This window comes from Brassica napus, chromosome C7 (assembly GCF_020379485.1).
Source record: "Brassica napus cultivar Da-Ae chromosome C7, Da-Ae, whole genome shotgun sequence".
NCBI lineage: Eukaryota > Viridiplantae > Streptophyta > Magnoliopsida > Brassicales > Brassicaceae > Brassica > Brassica napus.
Genome location: NC_063450.1, coordinates 20,998,560 through 21,021,341, shown reverse-complemented (window position 1 = coordinate 21,021,341; position 22,782 = coordinate 20,998,560). Strand labels below are relative to the sequence as shown.

At 35.2% G+C, this 22,782-nt stretch overlaps 2 protein-coding genes across 7 annotated transcripts; both read right to left on the bottom strand.

The window, feature by feature from the left end:
• LOC106356316 lies at positions 1-829 on the bottom strand. Its single transcript, XM_013796088.3, has one exon. It carries the CDS (start codon positions 736-738, stop codon positions 328-330), a length of 411 nt encoding a protein of 136 aa, XP_013651542.1. The 5' UTR covers positions 739-829; the 3' UTR covers positions 1-327.
• A 4,404-nt stretch (positions 830-5,233) lies between these two features.
• On the bottom strand, positions 5,234-22,782 carry LOC106357982 (glutathione S-transferase T3). Of its 6 annotated transcripts, none has more exons than XR_007326554.1 (10): positions 21,419-22,782; positions 20,315-20,383; positions 16,160-20,230; positions 15,832-15,932; positions 15,270-15,741; positions 13,690-15,185; positions 13,525-13,611; positions 13,326-13,445; positions 8,689-11,791; positions 5,234-8,567 (listed from the first exon to the last, which is right to left on the bottom strand). XR_007326554.1 is itself a non-coding variant. In XM_013797715.3 (2 exons), the coding sequence occupies exon 1, from the start codon at positions 12,961-12,963 to the stop codon at positions 12,031-12,033; it is 933 nt and encodes a 310-aa protein (XP_013653169.1). In that variant the 5' UTR covers positions 12,964-13,319; the 3' UTR covers positions 11,562-11,791; positions 12,008-12,030. The 6 variants fall into 6 exon arrangements, 1 of the variants encoding a protein (XP_013653169.1); XR_007326555.1 differs by having other exon boundaries at positions 16,160-20,108; XR_007326556.1 differs by having other exon boundaries at positions 5,236-8,567; positions 13,690-13,865; positions 15,059-15,185; positions 16,160-20,383; positions 21,419-22,779.

The following is a 22,782-nucleotide window of genomic DNA, read 5'->3' as shown; positions in this document are numbered from 1 at the left end:
TATATTCCAACTTCTGCAGAGATTTTCATAGTACATTTATGAATTTTATTTATTACACAACCAATCCAATTTCATCAGCGTAAAATTATAGCTGGTGAACACTGGATTTCAATCTTTGCAAAGAAATGTTAAATCATCCTAACATTTTCTTTTGCTTTCTCTATTAAATTTGAGAACAATCAAATTAAGAAATTAAATAAATAAACAAGGAAATAAATGTTCTTTTTGACGTTTTCCTTTTGACTTTCAATAAACTAAAAATCATACAAGACCGCTGATTTCTTCCGCTAAAAGGAGGCGAAAATTTGATAAATCCGATTAACCAATTTAGGCTTCCAAAAAACCGGTTAACCTGAGAACCGAATTACGAACCCGGCTCAGATCCCGTCCTTTGAGAGTCCTTCCGTTACCTGTACAAACGGAAAACGCCATTTGACAACCTTCCATCCTCCGTCCAACTATCAGATGCGGCGGAACCATGATCCTTCCTCCGTCATCGGAATATTCCTCATCATCCGTGTACCTTTGCACCACATTACCCGGTATATTCACCGGTAGCGAAGTCGAGAATGCCGCTGGTGAAGGTAACGGCGCCGTTTTGCTCCGTCTCGGTTTGTTTTTGGAGTTTTCTTGGAAACCAACGGGCCGGTTTTCTTTCTCGTTCATGTCGTCACGCCGGCGAGTCCGGAAGAAACTGTCGGAGAAAATGATATCAAATTCGTCGAATTCTTCTGACATTCCAAGAATGACAAGAACTTTTAGGTTGTGTAATAAGAAACAATGTTTTAGTTTTTCTTTGGTAAGCTGAGATTAGATTAAGTTAGATAACAGTAAGAAGAAGGGTTTATATAGAGGAAGAAGAAGAAGAAGCGAGGAAACGTAATGAGTACTCAAGTTTGCTTGTCTTGATGCGATGATGTCATCGTAATGGCATTGGTGCGGACCCCGCTTTACTTTCTATATCTATTCATTATAATCTATATGAAAAACACTACGCTATAAATTATTGTTATTTCGTTTAATTTTCTGATCATTGAATCCTTATTCTTCATATGTTTTCTAGCGTACTAGGTGTTCTACTGTACCACCATGTCAAGAAATAAAAAAAATTAAACGTTAAATTATGTTTGATTTATTAACTTTTATATTTTATTATTTGCTTCCAATATTTAAATTAAATTTTAATATAATTATATGTAAAAAGTAAAATAAAATAAATATTTTTATTTAAATTTATATTAAAATATATATATGTATACATTTAAAATTATAACCTTAGAAATATTTTTAATCTATTTCTTCTGGTTAAAATAAATTAAATCAATTTCTATAAAATTAAGAGAAAACTTTGTTAGGTATATGACTATCAAAACGTAAAAGAAATAATAATTTTAAAATTTGTAAATATTAAAAACAAACTAATAGCATTGAAATTAGAATTTTTTTTTTAAATTCATAAACTTAGGAAGAATTGTTTTAGTAATAAAAATTACATAATTATAAAAATATAGTTAAATGTTTCAAAAATTGTAAGATATTATTATATTTCTACTACTTTTGTATTATTTATTGTTATATTAATGATATCAATGATTTATTTATTTATTGTAAGAAATTTATATATAAATTAACATTAAATATAAATGTACATGCCACAATTAGTTTCAAACAATGTCATTATAGTTAGTATGTCATGTAATCATTTTTCTTTCAAAATCATTGTGGGGATGACAAATAGCAAATCACTTGTCAAATAATGCCTAAGCAAAATGTGTTATATTCTTGTGTGTGTTTTCACTCGTGTGTTCTATTCTTGTATGTATTTTCACACCAAGCAAGCCGACTTATAGGCTTGAGAGAGAGACCGGTTATATGTCTATGTTCTTAAGATTATAGGCCTTAGAGACGAAGTTATTCTAGGTCAACTCTGGGTAAACAAATGCGTGTGTCTATCTTTTATGTTCTTTCCGTGTTCTTCTTCTGATCTTCATAATTCTACAAACTTATACTTTATAACTTACGTCGGCGAGTTTGTCAGAGAGTGTGTCAGCGAGTTTGTGTGTTTGATTCTGGTTTTAGGTCAAATTATCTTGCCATTATGTGGTTGTTATTTCAACAAAGTGGTATCAAAGCTAGGTTGGTGTTGATCTCAATGGCGAATGCAATAATTGAAAAGGAGCGGTTTGATGGGAAGGGAGACTTCTCATTGTGGAAGAAGAGGTTGCTAGCACATATGTATGTCCTTGATTAAAAGGATGTATCAGAAGAGTCTATGTCACCTGTTGTCTCAGGGATTCAGAAGAATGAAGACAAAGATTACAGGGAGCGGTTGGTGAAAGAGGAAGCTGAAAGGCTTGAAAGATCATCGAAGGCAATGAATATTATCATTCTCAGTGTGAGATCATGTCTTAAAGAAGATCGAGTTGTGTACTTCAGCGGCTTCTTCATGGTCTACACTGGAGAGGTTATATTTTTTCCAGGACTCTACCGGATATAATTGATTTGCAAATTCTATATTTTCAAGATGGTTGATACTCTGAGTATGGATGAGAATATCAATGACTTCTTGAAGATTGTGACTTACCTGTCAAGCATGAATGTAGCTGTGTCAGAGGAGGTGCAAGCAATTTTGTTGTTGAATTCGCTATCTTGATAGTTGGACTCTCTCAAAGAAACGCTTAAGTACGGCAAGGATACTTTGTCGTTGGAAGAGGTGATGAGTTCTACCAAGTCTAAAGATCAAGAGCCTCTAGGTTTTCACATGATGGTGAATGATATTATGCTAGAGGCAAGTCTGGGAAAAAAAATCTTGTGAGGAATGATAAGGTCGGTTCTAGATCAAGCTCATGGTTTAGAATTACCTGCTGGTTCTGCAAGAAGCAGGGGCACACCAGGAATGACTATTATGTTAGAAAGAAGAAATATGGAGAAGAAGCTGAAGCAGCGATTTTGATAGATCATGATTCAGAGGGTGATGCACTATTGGAAACATATGAGTGACATCATGATAAGCGGGTGATTAATTCTGGATGTTCTTACAACATGATGTGTAGGAGAGGTTATTTTCACATGTTTCAAGAGCTGACTTCGCGACAAGTACTTCTTGGTAATGATTGCGCGGTAGGAGAGCAAAGGATTGGTATAATCAACAAAGATTATGGAGGTTTGGTCAAAACACTAACAAATGTCAAGTATATTCCAGAACTAAGAAAGAACTTGATATCTACTGGAACCTTGGGTGTATTAGGCTTTAAGTATAGTGGTGGACATGGAAAGACCAGGTTTTACAAGCATGGAAAACAAGTTCTCCAGGAAACCTTTTCTGGGTCATTGTACCTATTAGATCGAGAAAACTGTATCATGTGAAATAAATAACACTAGCAGAAATAAACCATCTATGGATGAGACAGTATTATGACATAGACGTCTTTTGCACATGAGTATGAAGAAGGACGGTTGGAGTTTTGGAGTTTGGAGTTTTGGAGGACGGTTAGAGTTTTGGAGTTCTGTGAGAGTTTCGGGAAGCATGATACTTGTGAAGCTCTCAGGTATGGACATGTTGTTTTATGTGATGGATCTCTAAATGTAACTTCAAGTCTGGTGTGTAAGGTACCCTCAAGGTGAACATGCGAATGGTGCTATGTGGTCTTTGTGTCGAAAATCTTCTTAACAAATGTGGAGTTAAGCGGCTTGTTATGTTGGTACAAACGGCGGTGCAAGATGGGTGTCAGGTTTCGCTCGAAGGTTGAAGAATAACTGGTTTATGTGGTACTTGGTTTAGGAGGGTGGTTATAAGAAGTGTATCCACACACACACACACACACATATATATATATATATATATATATATATATATATATTATCGATGATTACACTACGTCAGGACCATAAGTTGAGACTTTAGGCATAACTGTTGACATGAAAGCTGATATAGCTGTTGACGCAAATGTTGAACAAGTTGAAAGTCTTGAAGAAAATCAGATAAGAATGGACAGAGTATGAAGAATAATAGTGCCACATGTACGGTACTCTGAGTTCGAGGATATATCAGAGTTTTGCGCTATATATAGCTGATGATGTATCTGCTTAAGAACCTCAAGACTACCATTGAGAGATGAGCAGCCAAGGAAACGTTCAATAGGATGAAGCATGTGGTAAAGAGATGACTTCACTAGATAAAAACCAAACCTGAAAAACTTGTGAAAAGGTCGGATAGACTGCAAATGGATGTTTAAACTGAAGTCTGGTATACCTGGTGTCGAGAAGCCTAGATTCAAGGCTTGATTAGTTGCAAAAAAAAAAAAAACTCTCAGAGAGGGTATTGATTATCAAAATGTGTTTTCACCCATCATGAAACATGTCTACAAGGTTTCTGCTGTCAGTTACAGTAAACCTTGACTTTGAGCAATTGGGTGTAAACCAATGTTTTTCATGGAGTATTTGAAGAAGAGTTTTACATGAAGGAAAAAAGGATTTCAGCTTAATTTAAAGGAAGATCACGTGTCTCTACTTCAAAGGAGGAGTGTGTCAACACCTGTTGGTGTACACTTTGGATGGTATGCCGTAGATGATGATGAAGCAGAGACAAGAATATAGGATATTCCATGTATGAGGTGTGATATGGCAAATGTATTGGGGTTGTTAACATGTTTATGAGTAAGCTTGGGATGGTTCATTGGACTGCGATTATGGGTATTGAGATACTCATGGGAACACAAGATCATAGACTATGCTTCATAGAAGAATGAAGTGTTTAAGGTTGAAAGAATTTTGTGATTCATATCTTTTGCTCCTGGTTTTTGGACAAAATATTGTTGATCTCGGATTATGTTTTCATGGCTGGTGGTAATACAATCAGCTGGACATCAAGACTACAGTTTGTAGTGACTCTGTCAACAACTAAAGCAGAGTGTATGACGCTGGTTGAAGTTGTCATAGAAAGAATGTTGTTAAGGGGCTTAGCAGAAGAGCTTGAATTTAAGCAAGACACGGTGAAGATATCGTGTGACTCTCAATGGACATATATCTTAAAGGATATTGTGTCTAACAAAGAATAATGTGGATCATGAGAAGACTAAGCACATCAGTAGAAAGGTACACTTCATTAGGGATATCGCTCAAGGTGATGCAAGTGTGAAGACATTATGTACTTCAAGGAATCTTGGTCATATTGTAACAAAGTTGGTTCCTGTCAAGAAGTATAAGGAAGCTGTAAATTTACTTGGGATGGCCGAGAGCATGGTGTCGTCGGGGGAAGCATGAGTTTGCTTAACCTAAGTAGTGGATCGTGTATGATGTCATCATTGTTAGAATATGTTGAGATTAATCGAGGACTACGTCAGAGACTGTGTCAAGGAATCCGTCAGAGACTGTGTCAAGGAATCCGTCAGAGACTTCGTCATGATTTGGTGATGGAAATCAAACAAGATCGCATAACTTAAACCAAGACAAGGACGCCATATTAGCAAAATGAAATGTCACTTTCATGGTATTATGGAAGCTTATATGATCCTGAAAATATTACTTTTATGGAGTTATGGAAGTTGCAAGTATTTTGGAAATATTCCTAATGGGTTTATGGAAATGAGCTAATGCCTTAATCCAACTAGGTTAATGTAATAGACTCCTTCTATATAAAAGGAACTCGTGTGTGTTTTCACACCAAATAAGCCGAATTTTAGGCTTGAGAGATAGAGAGAGAGGTTATATATGTCTTGTTCTTAAGATTATAGTGGATTACTTCTTTGTCAGACCCCAGAGATGTAGCCATTCTAGGTGAACTCTGGGAAAAAAATTTTTTGTGCATATCTTCTATGTTCTTTCCTCGTTCTTCTTCTGATTCCATAATTTTACAAACTTATATTTTCTAACCTACGTTGGCGAATTTGGTAGAGAGTGTGTCAACGATTTTGTGCTTTTGAATCTGGTTTTAGGTCAAACTATCATGCCATTGTGTAGTTGTTATTTCAACAAAGTGGTATCAGAGACAGGTTGGTGTTGATATCATTGGCGAATGAAAGAATTGAGGTGGAGCTATCTGGGATGAATTAGTTTTTATCGGGTCCAGTCTATTTGGATTGTTTTTCGGTTCTAGTTTTCTGGGTAGAGAAATTTTAAACCCAACCAGGTACTTGTAAATTTTTGTTTTAGATTATATATTTTTGGGTCTATTTCGGTTCTAATTTGCGAATTTGAGTAAAGTGCCTAGGTCACACAGTGCTCTTAAATGGAGCTCTTCATGTGTATTAAAATTTTCATATGTATCCACACACATTATTGCAATTAAACAAAACTTTCTTACATGATTAGTTTTGTAAGCTATGTATTGATGCGTCAAGAATAAACTCTATCGTACCGCTGATAAAAAATTCTCTCACCAATAATAACAAACCCACAAAATTTGTTATTAATATAACATCACATGCATGTATATGGGAAAACCATTGTTAATTTTATGTGGTTTTGCAACTAAAATTTGATTGCAATCTTTCTCAAGAAATTAACTACAAATATTATATTGAAATTAGTTATAACGATCTAAAAGACATCTGATGTGATCTTGGGCTGATTTATGAAGTTTTGAACATGGAAAATAATCAAAAATCAACCCATGATGTTAGGTAACATGTCCAACCCATTTTTATGAAGTTACAAGCCCAAGAAGAATCAAAATCAAGTGGTTTCTTTGCTGTCCAAGGAAAGTGACGAAAATCACAAACTAAATTGCATGGAAAGCTTCTCTCTCCTGCATGCAAGGATTGCTTGTTCCAAGAACATTCTCTCTCCTCCATGCACTATTTTGTGATTTCCTATGTATTAATTATCTAGTTTTCTCAACAAGATTAGTTTCCTATAAATAAGTTGTAATCTCTATTGAAATAAGATAAGCTTTGAGTGATTATTTTTGGAACCTTGAGAGTGATTCTCACTTTTTTTTCAATGGTGTGTAATATCCATTGATCTTTTCGATCCGTCTTGGTGCGTCATATCCAAGGGATCAAACCGATTCGTCCTGGTGCGTCATATCCAGGGAATCATCCTCATTGTCGTCTATGTGCATCATATCCTAGGGCATTGAGTTGGAATATCGAAGGCCTTCCGCATCCTTCGTGCGACCATTCACTCCACATCCCTTGTCTTTGAAGCTTTAAGGTTTCATAGCAGCAAGGTTTATCCCCTTTACCAACTTAGAGTGCCGACTCCTCGGGAGGTTTTCATCAACATCAGAACTAAAGTTGAACAAAAGGAAAAAAAAATAATAAACCGGTTCATTTTACAAAGTAAAAGAACTATAATGTTGTCTGGAACAGTGTGGTCAGGTGGTACAAGAGGGAAGATGAGAGGCTAATACATTTTAAGTTTGATACACTTATTGTTCTAAACTAAGTCACATTGTTCCTGAACATCTACATAGATATGAACTCATACTTACAGTCCATTTGCGTATCCGAAAAGAAAATCTATCCGTGGAATACACCTTTTTAAAAAAAAATTAGTTTGAGTCATTCTATAGGTTTGAGATACTTCGAGATCATATAAACAAGTGATAATATCTCTATGTTTTTTGTTCGCGCTTACACTTCAATACATGAGCAGTCAGAAAATCCTCGTATACGAGAGACGTAACACTAGTTTATAACTGCGTGTGGAATAACCTCTACCTACCACAGTCACCAATCTGTTTTCTTCTAGTAATTTTTAAGGCTTGTTTAAACCTTTTTTACAAATTATATAGGGTAGAAGAAAATGACAAAATATATCCTAAAACTGACAAAAGAGTTTTGGGCATTGGAAGTGTGTAACGTGTTGTGTGCATTTACGGTATTGTAGGCCGCGTCAATGAAAACTTTCAATGGATAGATCTATCTTGAACATTGATAAAAAGTTTGTGAACCAAACACGTGTTATGATGAGTGATGACCTCATCTCGAACAGAAACGGATCTCGGAATTTTTATATGCTTCGATTGACGGGACTCTCTGTGATTCTGTGTACTTGCATTCTCTTTCGTGGCTACATTATCCTAATTAAAATATGTTTTAGAGCAACGGTGTGTTCGATTCTTCTTATTCGTGGATTTTATGACGATTACAGAATACACATTAAAATAAGTTTTGTGTTTAGAATAACTTTGCTGATACTCTTTTTTTTGAACGGCAATTTTTTTTTTTTGCCAACTATAATTATATTAAACAGAGAATATAGGAACATACAAGCCCAAGACAAGACCATTTAAAAACAAACAAGCACATACGTCATATATATATAAGTTCAGAGGCCCAAACAATGACCCACTTAAAACCCAAAAAAACAGAGGAAAAAATGGTGACATGCCAAGTCAACGTGTTCACCGCACAAGAACGGAGCGACACGTGTTGGAAGCACTTTACCGTCTTCACTGACCAAGACGTCGCCGGAACTAAACGGCAATCTCCGGAACCTACCGGGAAACAGGCTCACTAACAACGCACCCACCAACTTCAACGCCAATTCTTTCCTCGCTTGATTTCTATTCCATGGAGAGAATCAATCGACCAATTCGAGAATTCGAGATCTCATTCATCATCCTAAGCCATAAACACGAAGAGAAGAACTTTAAGAAAATGTAGTTAAGAAAATGTAGGAATCGCAAGAAAAAACACTAAGTTATTTCGACGGTGACGCGAGAGGTTGACTGTAACTAGTTACCAATTTAAGGAATATCATGGATGAATGGAATTAAAAAAAATGGAACTTAGATGAATGAAATAAAAAAAGTTATAGCTTTTTTAATCATGAATGTTTTATAAACATTCCATTTTTTTCAAGACATTCCATAAGGAATCATTAGAATGAGTTTATTTTTTGTTCCATTCAAATGGTAAAAAAAAATTAAAATCTGTAGGAATAAGCCATTCCAAACAATTTCATTCCAAAAACTTGTAATCCAGTTGCACCCGTTATATTTTTTGAACGGCAATTCATTAAACTAACTTTGCTGATAATCTTAACCCGATATGTATTAGCCCGATTTTGTTTTAACACTTTGGCATGTGAGCATGGACGGTTCTGGACACACTGATTAAATTACTATTAGATTTGGTTCTCAAATTTTAAAAAGTTATTATACAATGGATCACCTGGTTTTTAGTTGTTCAAAAAAAAAAAAAGAGGATCACATGGTTTTTAAATTGCCAATTTAAAAAAGATAATTTGAATATGTTTATGATCCTATAAATTCATGGTCCTGCATGTAAATTTGTGTCGGTTGTGTTTGAAGCCAAAGAATATACCAGAATAAAGTATTTATATACGGATATTCTAGAAAATATGGAGAAATTATGATAAAAATGTCAATTTCAAAGTTTAAAGTGTTAGTCAAAAAGGTTCAGTGTTTAAAGTGCGAGAATGTGACACTCTCATGGTTTAAAATGTGATTTTCTCTATATATATATAATTTTCTTTTGTAAATGTGAGCCTATCATATTTTCTTACTTTTTTGTTAATGATATTTTAACAAAAGTTAATATAAATTTATATAATCAGATAAGCGTGCACTTATATTCTTTTGTTAAGACTTAAGAGTAAGTAAGCATGTATTTAATTATAAATTGAGAAATGGTAAGTAATTTCGTTCAATAAGTCTTCGAATCACAAATTAGATACGAGAAGTTGACGTTTTTCTATTAATATGATCACATACGTGTGCATATGTATATGCATGCATGTATGTATATTAGTGTTGTTAGTAATGTAACTTAGAGCATGATTATCCCATGATCCTTAAGTAGGATCCTTAATGATTATTTAATAGTTTAATTGTATTTAAGTGGGGTTAAGAGCTCTAATTAAAAAATTCTCATTTTGAGCGGTCCAATGGGAGTTTCTTAATTAGGGATCTTTAAATTTTTTTTTTTTTTAGATAAAATTTATTTATTAAATAAAATATATTAAAAGATAATATTTAAAACATTGATATTAAAAAACATAAAAATAAAGCTTAGTACAATAATTAAGAGTAATTTGAAAGAAACATTCGAACTCAGTTGTTGTCTTCATCACGTCCAAACTTACTCCATAAATGTTCAAACAAATCAGCTTTGAGTTGTTGATGCATTTGTCTATCACGAATTCTAGTTCGAACACCCATCATATTGGCGATATTTGAAGGGATATCTGTAGAATACGTGAGATCGACATGTGAAGTTCTGGTGTCCTCTCCTTCTTGGAACTCTGAAACATCAAGATGAGTGTATCCATCTCGTTCGTCTTCTACTATCATATTATGGAGTATGATACATGCTCTCATAATCCTCTCAATTTTGGCTTTATCCCAAAAAAGTGCTGGATTTTTAACAATGGCAAATCGAGCTTGCAAGACTCCAAAAGCACGCTCGACATCTTTTCGGACAGCTTCTTGATGTTGAGCAAACAAAGTCGCTTTCAGACCTTGTGGTATTGGAATAGATTGGATAAAAGTTGTCCATTTCGGATAAATACCATCGGTGAGATAGTAAGCCAAATGATACTCTCTTCCATTGACAGAGAAAGTAACTTGCAGAGCTTGACCTTTTATTATGTCATCAAAAACAGGTGAGCGATCAAGAACATTGATATCATTTAAGGTACCTGGAGGTCCAAAAAACGCATGTCATATCCATAAATCATACGAAGCAACCGCCTCTAACACTATTGTGGGGTTACCCGAACCACGTGAATATTGACCTTTCCAAGCGGTGGGACAATTCTTCCACTCCCAATGCATACAATCGATGCTCCCTATCATCCCGGGAAAGCCACGATGCTCACCAATATAAAGTAGACGTTGAAGATCAGTCGGTGTTGGTCTTCTTAGGTACTCATCGCCGAATAAATATATTATTCCTTCTAAAAAATGTTCCACACATAACCGAACTGTCGTTGCACCGAGTCGAAGATATTCGTCAACAGCATCAGCCGCAGAACCATAGGCCAAGACACGAATGGCTGCCGTACACTTCTGAAGTGGAGAGAGACTAAGCCTTCCGAGAGCATCTTTCTTTTGTCGGAAGTATTCAACTTCATTGGAAAGTTGATCAACAATACGCATGAACAATGACTTGTTCATTCTAAATCGTCGTCTGAATAGATTTTCAGGATATGTTGGAGTTTCACTGAAATAATCATTCCACAAACGTCGATCGCCTTCTTCACGATTTTTTTTCGATGTGAACTCGTTTTTTTTTTTTGTTCTTTCGTCTTCTTGATCACCATAATTAATAGCCAAATTTTCGAATGTTTGATCAAAATATTGATCAACATATTGATCAAAATATTCATCAAAACTTTGACCATCTACTCCCTCAAAATTGTTACTAGAAGAAGATGCCATATATGTGATCAAAATTTAAAATGTGTTTTGATTTTTTTTTTTTTGAAACGAGTGTATTTGGCGAATGAGATGATTAAGTAGAAGATATGATGATGAGAAAGAGTGTTTTGGCAAAGGAGATGATCAAGTAGAAGATGACGAAAAAGAGTGTTTTGCGAATGAGACTTTGATATATTTAGAAAAGGAGAGAAGTAAACTTGCGAATTTTGTATACAAAACTTGCGACTTATATAGAAAAGGAGAGAAGTAAAGCACTCTCGTGACAAACATACCAAAGACCCGTGACAAACTTGACACACTCTTGACTAATACAGACATACAGACTCGTGACAAACTTGTGACTAATACAGACATACAAACATACACACCCGTGACTTCTCTTGCTTCTTCTGACTTCAATAAGAATCTTGTGGCTTGCTTCATATCACAACTTCTGTTTCTCTGCACACGGAAACATTGAAACATCAACACAGAAACATTGAAACATATGAAACAACGACCAAACATTAAACAAAACATCAACAACGACCACACATATCACTTAAACATTGAAACATTGAAACATTGAAACATTGAAACATCAACACAGAAACATGAAAACACATACAATATGCAAACTTGCGCTACACGAAAGACACATAGAGAAAAAACACATACAATTTAAACATGCGACAGACACACTAATCACCCAACATCTCTGTGATTAGCTTCTGCTTAAGCGCTTCTTCATATTCCGAGAGTGGCTCTGTTTTTGAAATGAGATTGCCTAGAAGTCCCATCTTCGAGAGTCTCTCTTTCAGTGCCATGTCTTTCTCTTTGATAGCCATGTCTTTCTCTTTGATAGACACCATGTTTTGAAACTGAGTGACACCCTGCTGATCTACCATTGGTCTCTTACCACATGCTCCTTTCGATGCCTTAACACCAGGAGGACGTGCGGTAGGGTGATCAGCTCGATTCGTGGTTGCTTCAGAGCAAGCTGATTGCGCTCCATCCTCACACCTCCTCCTCTTACCGCCTGATGATTGTGGTCCATCAATCTTAGTACTCGCAAGCGCACACCATTTCTGGTCATTTTTCAGCTCCTCCCAAGCATGGTGAAGGTTGAATTTCATCTTATGGTCGTTGTAGAAGATTTGGTGTGCCAGTTTAACAACATCACTCTCACTCTGACCACTTGTTTTCTGCCTTGTTGCAGCCGCATAAGCTCCACAGAACTTGCAAACAAGATCGTTCACCTTTTGCCACCTTTGTTTACACTGAATAGGCTCTCGTTCTTCACCTCTTGCCACCTTTGGACTAGCTGCAAAGTAATTGGCAATGCGCTTCTCATTGCTTACTACCGGATCATTGCTGGTGTTTAACCAGGCGCTAATGAGCACTAAATCATCAGAGACAGACCATTTCTTTCTTTCTTTCTTCTCTGTAGGTGAGTCTTCACAGAAGCTTGCAGTTTCAGATGGTTGTGAACTGAACATAGGGATTTGTGAACTGAGAACTCCACCGTGTGAAAAACTCTCATAAGAAGAGGGTACAGGAAGGTCACTGTCTTGTTGACTGTTCAACAGGTCAGTGAAATTGGAAGGCCGAGTATATGGATTCGTAGAATCCATATCTTAGAATGCCAGAGAAGAGAGAAAGAAGAAGAAGAAGAAGAAGAAGAAGAAGAGGCTGTGTTAGAGATGATAAAAACGAGAGAAGGGGTTTAATAGATGAGAAGAGAAGAAAGATCGTGTTAGATGTGGGTCTTGTAATGGCTTTACTCTTTGAGTTGAGTTGAGATGAGAAGACAAGTATCTAACTTATTTATTACCTAACCACATAGTCCTAACCACAACCATTCATCACAACAATTCATCACAATTCACAAGCATTCATCACACTCTCTAACCACAACCTAACAAGCATTTATTAACCTTAACAAGTATTTATCAACTTTATTACAGAACTGAAAATACAGAGACAAAGCATTTACCAGTTTGAAGAGATCGTGAGCGATAGCTGAGAGACACACGGATCAGACGGAGAAGCTCTCAATGTCCTCGTTTGACACTTTCAACTCTTTACGCAGTTCTGGTATAAGACTGTCCTTTTCCTGAACAAGATACATACATAAAAATAGATTAGCCGTAAACTAACTTAAGAAGAAGAACACCTGAGATTCATTGAAGTACCTGAGATTCATTGAAGTACCCAACTAACTAATGATAGATATGTATGCTTCCTGCTCAATCTGAGAAAGTCCACAACTTGCGTAAACCCTAATTTCACAAGAACCAAAGATAATAAGAACAAGGAAGGTGTTTCATTCTAATACAATGTTAGGGAAGGGAACTAACCGCTGCTATCAAACGTTTCGTAGTCCATCACGAAGCTTTCATCCCCAATTCTTCAGAGAGTAGTTTCAGAGATGAAGATAGAATCAAGAGAAAGCACACACCTATCGAGTTCAAGAGGAAGGAGTCGCCGTGAGGAACGAGAGAGTCGTCTTCGTTTGTGCATGCTCTCGATCGGTCTTCTGATGGAAAAAAAAGATAAATTGTGGTGCTGCCACGTGTTTGAAAAACCACCATAAAACCGATTCCCAAAACCCTCCAGTAAGGATCGGTAATCTTGGTTTTTCTTTTCTTTGGATTTAATTAATTCAACAATTAACACTAAGAAACCCTTTAGGTTCTGCGATAAACATGGTCTTACTGTATAGATATTGTAAAGTCAATGTTGTGCTGGCTGCATGACGAGCCCCAGTTATATTTAATAAATAGTTACTTGCTTGAAGTTATATGGTTAACAATACGTACGTGAAAGTCAAACCGCGCTAAATAACACGAAATTCCTAAGTATACTTGTACTTAAGTTTGTGACAGAAAACGAAAATTTATGGAATTGTCCAATGATTGATGTTTATTCTAAGGTTTTTAGATCTTTAGTTACTACTATTAAGCAACGTAAGTATTAGATAATCCAATAAAAGATGAAAAGATGCTTATTAATCACTTCAATTCAACTTTAATGATGACAAATTGTCATTGACAATACAGTTAAATCCCTACTGCGCTTGGGTAATGCTTAATTCGCCTGCTGCTAATTAACCTTTTTTTGTTTGTTCTTATTGTAAATTATAAAAAATATATGTCTACACATCGGATATGTTAAATTTTGTTAGCTAATTACTTGTTTACGTATATAAAATATCATATGAAGCAAAGTAGTAATGGAGAAAGAACATAAAAAACCCAGGTTATAAACATGTCTAATAGTTTTTTTATAAAATATAGGTTTTTTTATAAAGGGCTTTCATAAAAAAATAGAGTTGAATATATATATTTATTGTCTTTCGTATTGATAGAATTTGAATACTACAAGCATGGTATATACACCATGAACTTATAAGAGCATCATTATCCTAGAGACCCCTTATTAATTTTTAATATTATTTAAATAGTAAATTTGGTTAAGAAACTTAGTTAAGAACTTTCAATTTTTATGTCCTCCATTGCAAGTCTTTTATTCAAGGTTTCTTAAAAAAAAATTATGATAAAACAACACATCAATGAGAATAAGCTTTGGTATATCTTCACATCTTCAAATCTTAAGACAAGTTATAGAAAGTGATTCTCTAGTTCGCAAGCTAGTTTTTATAGTTAAATTGGCATAGAGTGATTACATGACATGGTAGCCAAAGAAAAATGTATAAGAAGACCGCACCTGTCTCAGAAGGAAGCAAACGAGCAGTCCAGCATTCAATCTCCTTGACACCAACATCAGAACGAGGGCTAATAACGCCGCACTTGCAAGTCCCCGTCTTCATGTAATACAGGAAATTAAGTGCACCCTGCAACAGTTTATCTGGATTAGCTCACAAATTCAAATACAAACACAGCAGTGTGGATTCTAATCAACGGTTTGGAGGTACCACCTCTATTCTGGATACCCTGCAAGAACTCAGCTTTACATTCGGTTGTTGAGAAGCTTATTTGGCCATTACACTGTCTGCTGGGTGATGGAACCTGCATCTCTCTCCAAAACCAAAACAGCAAGAGCAACATGCTATCCACAAAACTGTTTTTGACATTTCCACTGATTCTCTTAAGTTTTACAATTGCACAAATATCAAACTCTCTCTTTTCTTAACAACCCACATATAAAGTTGGTAGCTTTGACATAAGGGAATAAACACCAAAGCTAACTAAGAAACCGAACAAAGCTCCTGCTATCACTTCAACTTCAGTATGTCCTATTGATTCTTTCAACGGAAGATACACTTCCTCACTGATCTCATCTGACTCCAAAGTCTCACCTTTCTTGCTCCAATCGTATTGCCTTACACCAGCTGCAGGAGCAAACTGAAGCAGTAGAAAACCATCTTTGGATAACTTGAAAGCTCCAGACTGCAAATACGTAAACAGAGACAAATCAGAATCTGCACAAATAAGAGGAGAGAGGCTCTTTGATCTTTTGGGATAGAGATAGAGACTAACGTCTAAAGACACAAACTCAGGTGTTCTTGGCTCCACCGTCAACGCAGCTTTCCCTTTGGATATTGAATGTCCCACATAAAACCTAGCAGGCCCTCCTTCACCTAATATCAAATCAAAACCAAGAAAACAAATATACATAAACATTTCACACACGAGCTCCATTTCTAAAGATTTTTAACAGTATCCTTTTGGAATCAAGCTTCGAAATTTCGAGATTTAAAGCAAGCTAAAACCCTAAAGTAGTAAACTTTGAGAGTACCCTTTTGGAATCAAGCTTCGAAATTTCGAAACTTTAAGCAAAGCGTTGTAAACTTTGAGACGAACTCACCGTTCTGTGAAGAAGAAGACGAGTCACCGAACCTCTGCTTCTCGAAGTAATCCGTCTGACGGGACTTCACCGAGAGATTCACCGTCCTCACCGGTTTCGAAGCTAGTCCATGTCGTTTCACGGCGAGACCGCCGCCGGCGACGAGTACTGAAGAAGACGAAGAGAGCAAGCGAGAGCTAGAGAAACAGAGAGCATTGCCGTTATGAGACACAAAGCTCTGTTTTAGAGAGGAGATAGGATACGTCTCTTAGGTTAATACCTATTTTTTTTTTTTAATTATTAATTATCTTAAGAACCTAGTTAGGAGCTTAAGTATATTCGATTAACAACAAAAATAACCCTAACAGCTACATATTGTCATTTGTTAATGGGCTTCGAGCCCATAATTCCTAAAAGGTGTTTCATTAACTCTTGAGAAATTTTGGAGCACGATTGTATATTTGCACTAAGAGTTTTTCAATGAGTCTCGCAACACCAAAATAATTAAAGTAAAGAGAAAAAATGTGGGGGCTAACTCCATATGCCCCTATGAAAAAAAAATTATTCTCTTTATCCCCTTTCTATTCTCAGTACCCCTTTGTCATTGTGCTTCCATGTATAACCCTCCATTAGTTTATTATATCTTATTCCACTTCATAAATACATTAATTTCTCCAATTAAATTAACCAATCATAATTTATCTACCACTATGACCCACATATTAACCTTAACCAATGAGATTTTACTTGGCCAACATGACTTTATCTCCCATCGTGAAGGTTCATCTTCTCCATCCTCCATTGATGATTTTGAAGCTTGAAGAAGAGGTGATTCTTGTCCATTTTCGATGATTGTTTTTCTGGAATATCATTTAAATGTTTTTTACATCATGGGTACTGTTAAAAAAGTAAGAATTGATGAAAATATTGAGAGATAAAAACGATTTTGAAAACTGTGTTTATAGATTTCAGGTATATTTTATGTCTGTTTTCGATGATTTTTTTTTCTGGAATATCATTTAAATGTTTTTATATCATGGATAACGTTAAAAAGGTAATAATTGATGAAAATATTGAGAGATAAAAAATGATTTAAAAACTGTGTTTATGAATTTCGGGTATATTTTATGTCCATTTTTGGTGAATTTTTTACTGAAATACTATTAAAAAGAAGTGTATATTTCGGCTAGTGTAAAAAAAAAGATTCAATCCAAATTTTAAAATATTAAAAAGGATTTTAAAAATTGTGTTTATGGGTTTAGGATATAATTTATATCGTTTTTGGTGATTTTTTGTGTGTAATTTCATTTAGATGAATTATACATTATGAATTAGGGCTGGGCAAATAAACCGAACCCGAAAATCCGAACCGAACCCGATCCGATGAAAATGAATCCGAACCGATCTGAACCCGACATAAATACCGAATGGATCTTGTTTTATGGTATTTCGGGTTATGGATATTATCCGAACCGAACCCGAAATTAAATGGATATCCGATAGAACTCGAAACATTCAAAATGCCAAAAAAGAACTTGTACCAAACATGATTTCAATTCCTGATATGTAGCCAAAATACACTAAGATATTATTAAACATCTACAATAACTATCTACTACATGAAGGTTGATGGTTGAAAGTGGCGGTTGAGGCTTGAAATTTTTAGATTTTGGTTTTATTTTCATTGAATAATTTTTTTCATTTCATGATAACTTAATTTTTCGTTTTATGATATCATTTATTGGTTCTTTCTATCAATAACAACGTATACCTTTCGTTTGACTTTGAATGATCATGTTTGATATTTTTTTCTTATTTCTGAATCGATTTTACTTATGTTTTGGTTACAAAATAGGTACAAATCAAATACTTTAAACCCGAAGAACCGATTTTACTTATGTTTTGGTTACAAAATAGGTATAAATCAAGTACTGTAAAACCGAAGAACCGGTTGGAACCCAAAACCCGAAAGTACACCGGGTTGTACCGGTTCTTTGAAGATTTACTAACCCCGATCCGAACCCGATAAAACACGAACCGGTCCCGAACCGAATTTTTATATAATCCGAATGGGGCTGATTTTGATAAACCCGAAAAACCGAGACCCGATTGGACAAAACCGAAACCCGATTGGGATCCCGAATGCCCAGGCCTATTATGAATAATGTAAAATCCGAACAAAAAGTCCTAAAATTTTGATTAATAAGTGAAAGGATCATTTCTGGGTATTACTAATAGAACTACAGTAGAACCTCTACAAATTAATAATGTTGGAACTTTGAAATTTTATTAATTTGTAGAGATATTAATTTACAAAAGTTTTCTTATTTAGATTTATTATTTTAAGATATATTTATTCTAAGATAAGAAAAATATTTGATTTTAGTATATAGACATTAATTGTTATTTTTGAAATTTGACATTTATATTAATTTTATTATTTGGTGTATATAATATATATTGCAAAGAACTTAAATGTGGTTTTGTATATAATATTACCAGTATTATTATGTATAGTACTAAAACGGATTAATTTTAGTAAGAGAAGACTGTACGGTGTGGAATTAATTTTAAAATTCTTAATAATACTAATTGTAATGATAATTCCATTTTATTTCAGGAAAACTTCAATAAAATAAAACTGAAATAAAATATATCTGAAATAAAATGAAATAATTGGATCACTAGGATTACTAGATTTATTGTGTGTAATTCATACTACTAAGATTACTGGGTTTGTTATGTGTAATTCAGATTACTAGGATTACTGGGTTTTATTGTGCGAAGTTTGAAACTCCTATATATTGCAAGTAGTACGTATATTTAGGATATAGAACCCATATATTATCTATTAGTAGACTATGTATATAGTACATAAGCCTATTAAAACTATTTAGATGATTATTTATTATAGTTTTAGGAAAATTTATCATTTTCCCAAAATGATTCATTAACTTTCATGGTTGTTGTGTGAATCGCAAAGCTATAGTAAGAAGAATCTACAAAAATATTTAGTTTTGGTAAACTGTTTATGTAATTATATTTTTTAATGACATTCATTGTATAAAATCATTGGTTTTACTACAAAATATATCATTTCGACATAGTTTTACTAATAAAACTTAAAATCTGCCAAAATATTACTATGTGTAAGGATGTATTACTACTACCTTGAAGATTACCAAGAATTACTAAGTGTAATTAAAATTTTGTTAATAAAATCAATCAAATAAAAAATAGAAAGCTTTTATATATTCCATAAAACGATAAAAATATCAGATTATAGTAGTTAAAGAATAAAAATATTATTCTAAATAAATATTTAAAACTTAAAAAAAAAAAAACTGAAATTTCTTCAAAACCCTTAATACCTACAATTTTTTTTAAAGATTTACTCGAATCTCAAATTTTTTTAAACCTTTGCTTTATTCTTTTTTCCGCCCTGTCGATCTTGATCACTTGTTATGTAAATGTTGTTTGTGTTACATTCCTGATTACCCTCAAAGGAAGTCACGAGCTCTCCACGAATAAATATAAGTATGTTACTTTGGTTTTCCAAACATCACAACAAAAATAAAATCAATAATTTTTTTTCTCAATAATATCATTTTATACAAAACATCAGTGTACCTAATTGATATAAAACATCAAGAAGCTTCCAACGCTTCTCTGGTCCAGGACAAGGATCCATCGAAGATAAAATATAATGCCCCAAGAAGCTCCCATCCCTTCTTTATCATTCAAACAACACTTTTTGAGTTGCAAACTCTCAAGAGCCGGACAAGACCTTATCAACTTCTCTGGTCCAGTACAAGGATCCACCTTTCTACAAGACGAGATTCTCAGCAGGTCTTTTTTTTTTTGATCAACCTCAGCAGGTCTGTGGTCACAACATTTTGCCAATGGCTGAGGTCCTCCCTGAGAAGAAGCTGTCTTTTCTTCTGAGGTCCTTCATCAGTCTTCCAAGTATCTGACACGAAGTTTATAAATAACAGACGGTTAATTTAAATAGCTAAGCTGTATAAGGTCTGCAACACCTTCCAAAATATCTGGGTTTGCTGGAACAAGCTCTTCAGTAAACACTTTCACAGCCTTTGATAGCAACAAAACCACACTAGTCAAAAGGCAGAAACCCTTCAAATCATATGGAAAGTGCAACATTACAAAAAAACTTACATTTGAAGTAGACTGTATCTTTCCCAGTTCCCAGTGCCCATTTGCAACCCGACACCAAACTCAAAGTTTCTGAAATACAATACAAACACAGTAACCACAAGTTCCCAAAACACACAAAGTATTATATCTCATTCTTTTGATAGAAGAAACTAAGCACAAGTAGGACACCCAAGCTATCTACCAAGAAAAACATATTCCATCCATTAAGCCTCTTCATCTCTACATACAATCTACGAAAGTCCGTCTTTTCTGATCACAAAAATTTAAAATCTCACAGCTCAAGTCACCACTAAGAGACTCATTCCTAATCTCTCATCCTAACTATTATTCAACCTCTGATAAATCTCTCATCCTGTGTTTAAAATGGCGATCGCCTTTTGCGCCAAGGCGCAAGGCGCACTGTGGCGATGGCTCCACCGCCATGAGGCGAGCTTAGTTTCCCCAAGGCGCTCGCCTAGGTGCGCTTTGCCCATAAGGCAGTGGCTTAAAGGCGATGCAAAGGCGCGCCTTGGAGACTGTAAGTTAACCGGCACTAAACCAAGTAGAAACTAAACCCTACTCTAACTAATTAACCAATCTTAAAACCAAACCAAACGTCAAAAATACTCCTCAAAACCCTAACTTCCTCTTTATAAAAGTTAAAACCAAACATTAAAAATACTCACCAAAACATAGATCTAACTGTGTTTTGCTTAAGGTTAGGGTATTATCTACTCTTCTCTAGTCTCATAGGTTCTTCTTCTTATTATAACTTCTTTATGTAACACCTAGTAACACCAATACTCGTGCTTGTTACATAACAAGACAATAAGACATAGTTAACGTTAACTTTCAACTAGTCTTCAAGGCGAGCGCCTCGGTGCGCCTTGGCGCAAGGCGCAAGGCACACACCTCATCGCCATGGAGCGCCATGCGCCATTTTAAACACAGCTCTCATCAATGATGTTTTCCTGAGTGAACGTGAACCAAAACACAAAAAGATTGACACTTCTTGTCTGAAAAACATTATCTAGAGATTGTTCTTTGTTGTGTTCCCAAATGTAAAGACACCAAGCAGTCAATATGATTCAAAGCCCTTGTTTTAAGTAGACAAAAGATAGTTACCCTGTGCCGACAGGAACGCCGATACCGACGGTAAAAGCTCTCTCAGAGAAGTTACGGTCGTTGAGGGAAGGAGCTCGGCAGCTGAAGTAACCAGGAGAGTAGATGGGTTCGTGTGAGTGCGGTGCGAGTCCATCGTGGCTATGGTACACCCTCCCGTCCGGCCCTACCCAGGACGTGTCCCCACCTTATCTCCACAGTGGTCGCTTACAACTTACAAATCAACCTCCGGGATAGGGTTTACATGATAACCCTTCAAAGGCGCAGTCACTCTGTTCCTACCTTTGCCTTCGCTTCGATCTCCTCTTCCGAAAGATCGGACTTTGCGTTCACCGAATCAGCTGATTTTGTAGCTACGTCGCATCGAGCCGTCATCGTGGAAGCTCTTCTTGAGCTGGTGCGTTTGATTCGAGAGTTGGATGTGAGAGATATTGGGACAAAACGCTGTCGTTTATGTAAAGGTACGGGTTGAACCAGATGGAGTTTGGGTCGGTCGGATCTTTAAGGTTGGATCTTTGTAATTAAGCTATTTTATGAAGGGTTATATTGTCTTTGACCACATTTCTCATTTAAAGAAAAATCAAAAAGAAAATATATTATATTATGGGGAGAAAGAAGAATTTTTCAAGAGTGAGAGGGGTATATCGAGTTAAAACCCACGCAATTTCTTACAATATTGTATATTTAACCAAAATAATTTGTCATTAACCTAATGATCTCTGTCGTATAGCTGCCATACGATTGATAATTTTTTTTCTCAAGACAAAAGATATTAATTCACATAAATTCATCAAATATAACAAACTATTAAACTAGCGAAGTAAAACAAATATATTTGCAGATAAACATGGACCGTCAACTCCTTGATAGATTTTAAAGCAGGAGCACGTTCCTCACTAGTCTCTAACCCAGTTTTTACTCTCTTTTTTGGGGTGGGGGCTGCCCTACAACTATATAAACTCCCAACTAACTTTCATTTATTGCAGTTGGAACTGCTTAAACAAAATGGCATTAAGAACCAATTAATCTCAACCATTGATTCCTTATAGTAAGACCAGTTTGGGTGCTAGCACATCGTGAAATCGACAGTGAACGCCAATTGTAAGTAACTGTAAATAGGGATAGCACTAACTAATTATGAATCAATTACTATAGTTTTATTGGCAAATAAAATAATATTTGAGTAGTAGAACTGGCTAATCAAAGTTAAATCTGCGAGTCTGTGATGACTAGGTTTTCATATAGGATAGATGAAATGTAGAACTAAAATCTCTCACAAGATCGTTTTAACATGGAATCATGCATTCATGTACACATGGCCGAGTATAGGCAAAGCCTCATCAAATATTAGCTCTGGCCCCAAATTT

What these genes read in the sequence shown, in the direction of transcription:
- LOC106356316 (XM_013796088.3), bottom strand. Translation starts at nt 738, where the DNA reads ATGTCAGAAGAATTCGACGAATTTGATATCATTTTCTCCGACAGTTTC.
- LOC106357982 (XM_013797715.3), bottom strand. Translation starts at nt 12,963, where the DNA reads ATGGATTCTACGAATCCATATACTCGGCCTTCCAATTTCACTGACCTG.